This window comes from Lactuca virosa, chromosome 5 (genome assembly GCF_052849685.1).
Source record: "Lactuca virosa cultivar CGN04683 chromosome 5, Lactuca_virosa_CGN04683_v6, whole genome shotgun sequence".
Taxonomy (NCBI): domain Eukaryota; kingdom Viridiplantae; phylum Streptophyta; class Magnoliopsida; order Asterales; family Asteraceae; genus Lactuca; species Lactuca virosa.
The window spans coordinates 232,224,025-232,234,712 of NC_136430.1; the positions used below are offsets into that span (position 1 = coordinate 232,224,025).

The following is a 10,688-nucleotide window of genomic DNA, read 5'->3' on the forward strand; positions in this document are numbered from 1 at the left end:
AGCCCCCCCCCCCCCATCCCGCTTCGCGCCTCGATCGTGTACGTCGTGCGTACACTATGTACACCCATCGTATGGTCTTTCTCACAATTACCATATATTATACTCAATTAAATCGAAGGTAAATACCTGGTGACTCGGATGTTACATACCTAATCTAGGATTTGGCCAATCACTAGCTCTATCAAGTTAAGATTCATAAACAATTAGGTAAACAAGTTTATGTAATTAAAGTGATCATCTAACTACACAAAAATTGAAAGCTAAGCAATAAAATTGAAACTTTTAACATACTAGGTAATGATCTATCAAACACAAGCTAAACTAACTTCAATAACCCATGAAAAAGGAAACTAACATGTAGTACTAAGGTTCATCATCACTAAACAAATGTATAGGGTTTTAGCCCATGATTAAAGTAGAAACAAACATGAAATCCGATTTAACTACATTAGATATAGTAAAAACTAGCAATCCGAATGATCTAATGATGTTCTTTCTCTAAAAATCTCCAAAGATTGATCTCCAATCTTCTTCTGACTTCCAAGGATTCTTAGAAGGTATTTTGTCACTTTTCTATCGCAGCTCTCTGCCAAATGTTTCTGGTTTCGACCTAAAGTTCGAAATATATACTCGCCAAAAAATAGTCGCTGCGACATGGGAAATAAATGACACGTCGTGGGAATCATTGTAATCCTGTATGTGCCAAGGCTTCCGTTCATGTTCATAGAAGATTCAAGGTTTGACACGTGGTCACATCGTGACACCTATATGGTCACATCGTGATAAACATCTTCATGCAATCATCGAGAAGATTCCAAATGCCATGTCATGGAATGTAATTGTCTACGTCGTGAAATATGCACGATTTTCTTCTCTCTTCTGCTCCTAATATAACCTCTAAGCTCCAAGTTTCCAGCTTTCTTCAATTTCAGTCCTTTTTTCCTTTAGAATTTCCTTTTTGGCTGCAAGATAGAATTTAAACATTAAAAATACCAAATATTTTTGCATTTTACCAAATTAATGCTCAAATGTGTTAGAATAATGCATATATATATATATATATATATATATATATATATATATATATATGACACTATTAATAGTTTAGCCCCCTCTACCAGCTTAGTCAAAGAGCCCAAATCTAACAACTCTAGAACACTGTTGGGCTTACTCTTCCAATCCCACATTAGCCTGTTCATGCCTACTCTTTCCGCTACAAAGCAGCTCTTCCGTTTGTCTGGATCAAAAAGACGAGGGAATTTGACCCCCAACTTACCACTCCCTAACCAATCTTCCATCCAAAACAACGTATCCTTACCATCCCCGATGCAAATGTCATAAGTAGAGGAGAAGTCCACCCCCAAACATTGATAGGAAGAATGATATTGACGATGTTAGATCAAACCCCATCCAACGATCTCTTCGCCTAAGCACCTACATGCTCCTTTATGTTATGAATACCGTGAACAACTCTCATCCAAAGAGAACTCAAGTCTTTGTTAAACCTCCATAACCATTTGACAAGCAAGGTCGTATTCAACGACATGAAGAAACTGATTCCAATGCCCCCTTTTTCTTTGGTCCTAGAGCAACATCCTAAGCCACCCAGTTTTTCTTCACAGCCTCCCCAAAAGAATTTCTCCTAATCGACTCCAATTTGTCCAGGACGGATTTAGGCGCTCTTAAGAAAGAAAAATAATAGAGCGGGAGACTTCCAAGAACAACCCTAGAAAAGGGTTAAACGACCTCCTAAGGGACGTATTGGTTCCTACAGGAACACCGAGATATTTGAATGGAAAGGCAGCCAACTCGCAACCAAGAATACGAGCACACGTAGCAACTTCATTACCTCGTGCACTTTATATTAAACATATTTGGTTAATTACCATTTTAAAAAATGGGATTTTCCGTTGTGAAGAGGTGCTTTATTTTTTTAAATATGGTGAAAATACTATTTCTAAAAAGGACCTATGAGAGGTTGGTCTTAGAGCATATGTTTAAGTGAACTAGATACCAGAGAATATACTTAGACTTTCACCATCGATGTTTAGTAGGTGATTTTGGGTGAAAAGTATTAGCATATTTTAGATCGTTGCCTTACATTGCTACTACACCTGTGTGTTTTGCATCGCTTACTTTGATTTTTGTTTAAGCTTTGGTATCAATCAGTGCTACTAGTTGCTAAACGTAGAAATTTGTAGAAATAAGATGGTGACCACTACAAAATTAGAAGTTACTTATAACTGCTTATTCGGACATTATTGCCTCTACGCTTTATCTAGCTGTAAGTAAACTTAATATAATGTTTGTTACGTGTTGTAGCCCGACAATTCAATACACGACATGAGTTTTTCATGTATGAGTTTTCGAAATTCATGTCAACTTATGTTGATATTTTGAATTTGTGTCCCATGTCTTACACGTGTCAAATACAAATTTACCTGTTTTAACACGTATAAGATACAGATTAAATTTGTGCAACACACAAACACGCATAAACACGTATATACACACATAGTCGTGTAGTTAATGGGTTAAAGTTTACATTTACTTAAAGTTTAAGGACCAATTTGCATGTTTTCTTATGCTTAAAAAATGGTATTATAAACATGTCTATTTGTGTCATGCCACATCTTACACAGGCAGTGCGGACGCAGACTGTTTTAGTAGTGGTGTCCCTCGTATTTCAAGCGGGTACACCTAATAGAAAAAACAAAAAAAAAATTTACACTGCGTGCCGGAAATTGAGCAGTGGCCCGAGACCCCAAATGCCCCACTAAGGTCCGCCACTGCACACAGGTTAATTACATGTCGTGTTTGTGTTTTAAAATTTTGTTTTTTGTCACGTGTCATATGGATTAATTACATGTGTTCGTGTCATATAATTTTGTGTCTAGCCCGTTTCATATATATGAAACGCACACACTGAATGCCAGATGGATATTTTGATATCAAGCTAACTAATTATAGAGGCCTAGTTATAGAAACGGGCTTGGCCTTTCCCTATTTAAAGATCCAGTCAAGCCCAAAGCTGAGCACCAATATAATCACCTCTATGTACACATCACATCAGCGGTCTGAGTGGGAATAATTTCAAAACGACATCTAATTCCATTTTCTTTATAAGAGAAAGCCAAACACTAGTTTGTTTTGGCTTCTTTTCAATCACCAAAACCGTTCTATTTGAAAAATATACATTAATTACTAGGCACGGAATCTCATGAAGCCTACCTATTAAAAGACTTGCAAAGAAATCCATGTCTTTTGCCTTTTTGTTTACACTTTTTCTGAAATAAAATCATTATCACAAACAATACGTTGCTATTTTCTCGCAATTTGCAATTCATTTTACACCTATAGCTCAAAAGAAAGATGGTATATATTGTACATTGCTTTATTCAAAAGTTAAGTGAAGTGTATATCCAACAGAAACAACTCTCTATATTTGATCCAAGATTACTTCACCCCCAGAAACCTTGAATTCAGACGGAACATTCTCCACATTTAGAGCCTTAATCTTTCCATCTTCAACAAATGCCGACCATCTGTCAAAAATATGTCACATTCAATCAGTCAATACACTGACACTGACACTGAAACTGACAGTACGAATTGTACCTAGTGGAGCGATGTCCAAGTAAAGCGGCACTGAGATCTAATTCCAGATCCAAGCTTTTGTGGAATTTGCCATCAAAGTCTCCATAAAATTCAATCTGCAAAGAGATGTAATGTGAAAGTGTTAAAAAAGTATGGTAAATATTGGGTAACATAAGATAGAATTTATGAGGAAAATAAATACTCCCTCCGTCCCAATATTATTGTCCACAGACAAAAAACACACATATTAAGAAAAGCATTAATTACCACTAACTTTATTTAATAAAATGACAGTTTTGTTCTTACTTTGCATTTAATGTTCCATTACATGCTTAGTTGGTTAAGTAATAATGAGGGGGTATTTTGGTAAAAATGTTATTTATTTTTAGATGTTGACTATTATTTTGGGACAAACCAAAAAGGAAAGATGGACTATAATTTTGGGACGGAGGGAGTAATATGTTTGAATAAAGAATTACGGCTTCTTTGGCTTCAAGCTTTTCAGCCCAGCCATTCATGGTATAAGGATCATTAACAGATACACATATCACTGAGTCTATGCCTTTTGCCTTGAATTTGTCAATGTTTTTCTTGTAACTTGGAACATGCTGAGCTGTACAAACTCCTGTGAATGCACCCTGTATAAATATACAAAATTCCCAGAACCAGAAGCAAGGTTATTTATTTATCAAGATAGTCAAAATTTTGCTTTATTGTATTTTAAAAAGGTAGAAAGATAAGCATCACCATGATTTTTAGCCACCTTTCACATGACATACTAACTCTCCAAACTAGTATTGTAGCTTTAGAAAGTTTTCAGTTCTCTTAATGGCAAGTTATAAAATGCAAAGAGGAACCCTTTGAACGCAAAATCGATGTAGATGCATTTGATGCCTTAAATACTAGTACACTTCAATCTCACAAAACTAATCAAATCTTGAAGAAGGCTTGGATGCAAAGGAAGCAAGAAATCTTACAACAAGAAACTGAGACAGCAACAACCACATAATATTATTTGGATTCCCCAAACCTACAACTTTTGAAAATTGTTGAGTTTTGGGGAAGTTTTGTACAAGTCTTTAAAAAAATAAGATGTGGTTAATTTTTTTAATTTGTTGGCTAAATGGTTCGTCATGTAAGATATCTACTTCGATTGCATACAAGCCCTCTTCAAGATTGATTAGATTTGTGATCTCGTAATCGAACTGTAATAGTCTTTAAGACTTAATGACACTTGCATCAGTTCTACATCAAAAGCTTCATCCTTGCATTTGATAACTTGTCACTAAAAGAAAACCATCTTTCAGAAGCTATATTACAAGCTTGAACACATAGTATTTCCCACGACATGATGGCTAAATAGTTCATTTTGTTGTCTATCTTCCCACCATTTTAAAATATCAGTGTTGATAAGTTCTTCCATTATAGTGTCTATAAATTTGTGTTGCCAAAAATGGATAACTCGTCTAAACTATATGAAGATTTTGCCTGCTTGAAGTATAATTCTAAAACCATGATGTTTGTGTGTGTGTGTGTGTGTGTGTATATATATATATATATATATATATATATATATATATATATATATATATATATATAGTATTCTTTTTGAAGGGACGACTATGAGTGTGACAAAGAGACACCAACCAACAATAATACCGAATGAAACTATGCTCCCCCATTATCTTGTCGAGCAAATTATTACTCTAAATATAAAGTAAATAATTCTTTTAAAGTGTGTTAAGAAATATCCATATTATGTTTCATAATACAAAAGGAACAACCTATATGTAACAAATGTCATTAATTAACATGCATGTACGGTCTCTATTGATTGTAAGTCGTAACATTAATAAAAAGTGGTTGTAGTACAAGGTTTTAAAGTACGGAATCGAGCCTCAAAGCGTTTTCCCTCCGCCTCGCGAGGCATAAGCCCGAGGCGGAATTAATATATATATATATATATATATATATATATATATATATATATAAAATACTAAACATAACCTTTTAGCTAATTTCACAATCAAATCCATTAGTCATAAAAGACATTCAAAAAGTCTAAAACATTAAAAGATAGCCTCATAGGAATCTTAAAATTGACATAAAATCTAAAACATCAAACACACAAGTTTGTTATCAAGTTTAAATAAAATAATCAGCATCATTTGCATCACTTTCTAACGGGTCACCCTCATCTTCTTAAACCCAATTCACTTCAACCCCGTCAATCAAATTCACTTGGAACATTTTCTTTTTTCTAAATGATGAAGTTACACCTCCTTCCCTAATTGTCCCACCACCTTTAGGTCTTCCGATTGCCCCGCTATCTTCCCCCTAATACCCCGCCACCTCTAATGCCATCCTCCTCACCATCGCTTGAGGAGACTATCCACTCATCGTCCGACAATACATTTTAAACATCTAAGGGGTTTTCGTTGGATGATGAGTGGATAGCCGCCCCAAACGATGGTGAGGAGGATGACATTAGAGGTGGCATGGTATTAAGGAAGGAAGATGACGGGGCAATCAGAAGACCTAGAGCTGACGGAAAAATTAAGGAAGATTGTGGAACTTCATCATCTATAAAATGGAAAATATTCAAGTGAATTCAATTGACAAGGATGATGAGGTTGAAGTGAACGGTTTCAAGAAGATAGGATGAACTGTTAGAAAATGATGCAAATGATGATGACTATTTTATTTGAACTTGATTACTAACTTGTGTGTTTTTTATGTTTAAGATTTTGTGTGAATTTCAAGTTTCCTATGTGGCTGTCTTTTGATGTTTTTGACTTTTTGATGTTTTTGACTTTTTGATGTTTTTGAAGGTCTTTTTTATGACTAATGGATTTGATGGTGAAATTAATTAAAAAGTTATGTTTAGTATTTTATTTTTTTAAAAAGATATATAATTTATATATTTTTTTAATTCCGCCTCATGCTTACGCCTCATGAGGCGGAGGGGAAACGCTTCAAGGCTCGATTTCATACTTTAAAACCTTGGCAGCACTTGATAATATGTTATAAGTTTTTAAATCATTCTATATTTCTACATTCATTAAATCGGGTGAACATATTAAAGCAAAGAAATTTCCAAACAATACATTTAGACCTAATTAAACTGAAGAAACAAATTGAAAAATATACCTGCCATAAAGATAAAGTTGCCTTATAAAAATGCCTAATATATCATATAATATTATGAAATCTTGTCATTCATCCATGTCAAAATCTATTTGATTATCGCGTACATCTTCAAAAAATAATTCGTTTAATAAACCCGTTTTGTTCTTTTATGTTACAACTCAGCTGATTATTATATATATTAATTTACAGCTAATTGATGTGTCAACTTTGTATTCTCAACACTTTGTCAATTGATTAATACCATTTCTTCTATCATCCAGTTACAACATTATTCAGATTACAACCATGTTATGATCGACTTTTGGCTAAACTAAAATTTATACCCAAATTTTCAAAACATAACTTTTGAAAATATCCCCAAATGTAGCTGTTATAAGAGGTAAGTTTGTGAAATTATAAAATTTCAAAGAAGGAGAATAAAATATGGTAAATGGTTGAGGAAAAAAACAAAATACATAAAAAGATACACCTTTTTTTCTAGAGATAAGACCCTTGTCATAATTTTTTTTGTTCAAGTCAAATAAGAAAATCTTGTCTTTGTATGAATAAACAATATGAACTCTTTTAGCAATGTAGGTCAACAAAAATCATAAAATTCTACAAAGTACAAATTGAGGTTACACATGACTTCTCTAAATTATAGCACATTTTTCAGCATAAGGTAGTCATTAATCTCTACATGTTATAAGGATACCTAAAATTTTAAAATTGATGTTGTCCCAAAAGATTATCTCTTGAAGAGATGTATTCTCATTAAGATATTTAAAGCACTGATCAATCCATTTAATCAATGTTTTAATTTTTATGTTTCACCAAGTCAAGATAAATAGAGTCCTCATAAGTGAAACTGAGCAGATGCAATTATAAACAACAAACTACAATGAATACATCCATTAATATCAGATAATACCTAAAAATTATACTACCAAACTGAAATGAATTGTTTTTCCCTTACTAATCTCACAAATTGTTAAAGGCATGGATAATTTTTGAGGGTTTCGATCAAAACCTATCAAAAAATAATCAGTTTTCGAAAAGTTAAATGGATCTAATCAAGATTTGTAAGCCCATTTATAAAATCAAATTAGAAATGAGTTAAAGCACGATGCTTTTACGAATTGCCCCATGTAAATTCGCGAAATTTAACATATAGTATGAAATAAAGACAAACTTACAGGAAGCCCAAAGATGACGACCTTTTTGCCCTGAAAATATATCGAAAAGTAAAGTAAGCTCACAAACCCTAAATTTCCGATACCGATTTGGGTGTAGTTGCTAAGAAACAGACCTTGAAAATGTCAGAAAGAGGAGTGGTGGAGAATTGGGAGGAGACGCCTTCATCCCATGACCGAGCCTTCTGGAGAGAAACATTGGGAGCGGCTGCTACAAGATCGCTCCCTACTGCAACGGAAGCAAACCTCCGCCATGATTCTCCGATTCCCGTAGCCATTGACTTCATCATGGAAGATCGCTTCAACACCGCGTACGCCATTTTTTACTGGAGTTAGTTCACACAACAAACAACAGCACAGAAGAACCTTGTCAACCACCAGCAGCGAAGTAGCTGCGGAAGAAGGTAGGGTCGATAATATGAACAGAACAGATACGAGGCTGTTGGGCTTGAAAGATTGGTGGCTTTAACGTATATGAGCCCAACCTGTTATAAATAGTGTCATCTTAAATTAGCCAAAATATTTTTTATTTATTATCACAAATGCTGTCAACTCTATTCATTTTTATTTTGTACTTTTTGAAATAAATAAAGTAATAAAGTAGTCAAAAACAATAATAGTAAATTAATAAGAAGTAAAATAATATATTGTTACTATTGGAGATGTTTTTGTCATTACGTTAAAATTTATACTAATAAATATATTATGTTTTCATTAATTGTTTAAAATAATTGTTGTAGTGAAGTTTTTTTTTGTGTGATGCAACATTCCGACCACCTGTTCTAAGGATGTGCTCCTACGCCAGAGGAAATCTGCGAGGTCATAACAGACAAGGCCGTTAGAACCGCCTCAGGGGCACAAGGATTGTGCCCTGAGATCAGACTCCGATGATCAAGTTAGATCGGTTGGTAGAAGTGAGATGGTTCTCCTTAGCCGGAGAGAACCATCTTGGTGATGGGGGTAATGTATGGTGGCTGAAGGTAGAGGATGGCGGCTGAGCCATCCGGCCAGAGTCTAGGACAGCGGCTGAGCCAAGGGGGAAGATCCCTCTCTATGGAGGAAATACTGATCACTTTATAAGGGACAATTAGGTCAAAGGGAATTAGGTTAGGCTGTGGGCCAACCCAATTCAGGCCCAGCTAGCAAGGAGTTGGGCAAGGCTAGCCGAGGGCACCGGGCGAAGCTGGCGGGCGCGCACCTGGAAAGCTGGCAAGGGAGTGCCAAGCAAGGGAGTGTCAGGTCGGACCAACATGAGGGTGCCAGGCAAGGCTGGCAAGGGAATGTCAGGCAAGGTTGGCGCGCCAGAGCCGTTTAGACCATGCTAATGGACCTAATATCATCAAGCCCCCCCCCCCCAGGTTCGATGTTATTGGTATGCGGCCAATATCATTGGACTGGACTCTGTCATATAAATCGCGTGTCATCAAGTCCCCCTAATCCGATGTGATTGGATTGCTAACAATCGGATCAGACTAGACAAAGAACCAATATATCAAAGAATAAAAAGAACTACCGAACCTTGCCTACGAGAGTTGTGGTGTTGCACGATGAGGCAGACATGGGTTTATGCAGCGAGAGCTGGCTTAATGATCTTTTCTTGTCAGGAGTATCATCTGGTCGGTGTGCCGCAAACGTAGTTGTTACTGCGATCATGCAGAGAGAGGTCACTGATAATGTTATGCGGAGTGGGGCTGCTATGTGACAATGATGTCGATAAGGCATCGGGCCAAAGGTAGCTATGAAGCGTAAGCTCGCCATTCAGTCCCTGAGATTGTTATCTGATGAAGTTGTTGTTGTAGTCATGCAGCAAGGTTGATGTTGATGATGACATGTAGATCAAGGCTGCCATATAAGTGTGCAACGAAGATGGAATGTCACCGATAACCATCTACATAGTCTGCTTTGCATGAGCATTAATAACCATCCTGAAGGTGTTTCCTGCTTGGGCTGTACCTAGCTGGATTCCCCCCAGTCTAATGTGGGTAACGTAGGTAGCCGGATCAGACTATGGTGAATAAGGCAGGGTTGCTATAACAATACACAATGAAGTTGTTGGCATAATAAAAAGTAGCAAGATTATTGTCTGAGATGGATGTTGTCAAACCGATAAACCGTAAGGTTGTTGACCATATAATAGGTGGCAGAGGTTCCGGGGGCTGGGCGATTAGGTTGCTAGTGGGGGTTACGCAAAGAGGTTATTGCTAAAATCCAGGGCATTGAGATGATGAGGGATAAGCGGCGAGACTATAGGTAGGGGATACATAACAAGATTGTTGCCAAGATCTAGGCAATAGAGATGCTGAGGGATGAGCGGCGAGGCTATAGGTAGGGGTTGAATAGCAAGATCATTGTCGAGATCCAGCCAACAGAGATGTTAAAAGGTTGTAGGTAGCAGGTTGTTGTTATGATAACATTCTTGCTGGAGAGTAACCTCACTATAGTAGGATGTAATGTAGAAAACGCTTTATTGATCGTCCGAGCACAAGAAAACCATGATGATTTTGGGAGAAGTAACACCAAGAATGTGGTGCTAGGCATGGTATAAACTTATGATGCGCGACGATATGCGACTTATGTTGCGCGGCTTAGAAGAATAGCTCGGGCTTAGCAGCCAGTGATCATGGAGATATCATGCGGGACAGCATCGCGTGGAACAGATCGGATTTAGCGGCAACGATCGTGGATACATCACGCGGGAGAGAATCACGTGGAATAGACCAGGCTTAGCTGCCAGTAATCATAGATACATTATGCGGGAGATCATCGCGT

The 10,688-nt window shown here is 36.5% G+C and overlaps 1 protein-coding gene across 1 annotated transcript; it reads right to left on the reverse strand.

Annotated features, from left to right (window-relative positions):
* Window positions 1-3,301: 3,301 nt before the first annotated feature.
* Window positions 3,302-8,369, reverse strand: PRXIIF (peroxiredoxin IIF). Its single transcript, XM_079051170.1, has 5 exons — window positions 8,036-8,369; window positions 7,923-7,952; window positions 4,077-4,235; window positions 3,619-3,713; window positions 3,302-3,545 (listed from the first exon to the last, which is right to left on the reverse strand). Exons 1-5 carry the CDS (start codon window positions 8,237-8,239, stop codon window positions 3,440-3,442), a joined length of 594 nt encoding a protein of 197 aa, XP_078907296.1. The 5' UTR covers window positions 8,240-8,369; the 3' UTR covers window positions 3,302-3,439.
* Window positions 8,370-10,688: the final 2,319 nt, after the last annotated feature.

Coding starts and splice junctions, on each gene's coding strand:
- PRXIIF (XM_079051170.1), bottom strand. CDS start 8,239: ATGGCGTACGCGGTGTTGAAGCGATCTTCCATGATGAAGTCAATGGCT. Junction 3,714..4,076: donor AGCTTGAAGCCAAAGAAGCC/GTAATTCTTTAT, acceptor ATCTCTTTGCAG/ATTGAATTTTATGGAGACTT. Junction 3,546..3,618: donor CTTGGACATCGCTCCACTAG/GTACAATTCGTA, acceptor TATTTTTGACAG/ATGGTCGGCATTTGTTGAAG.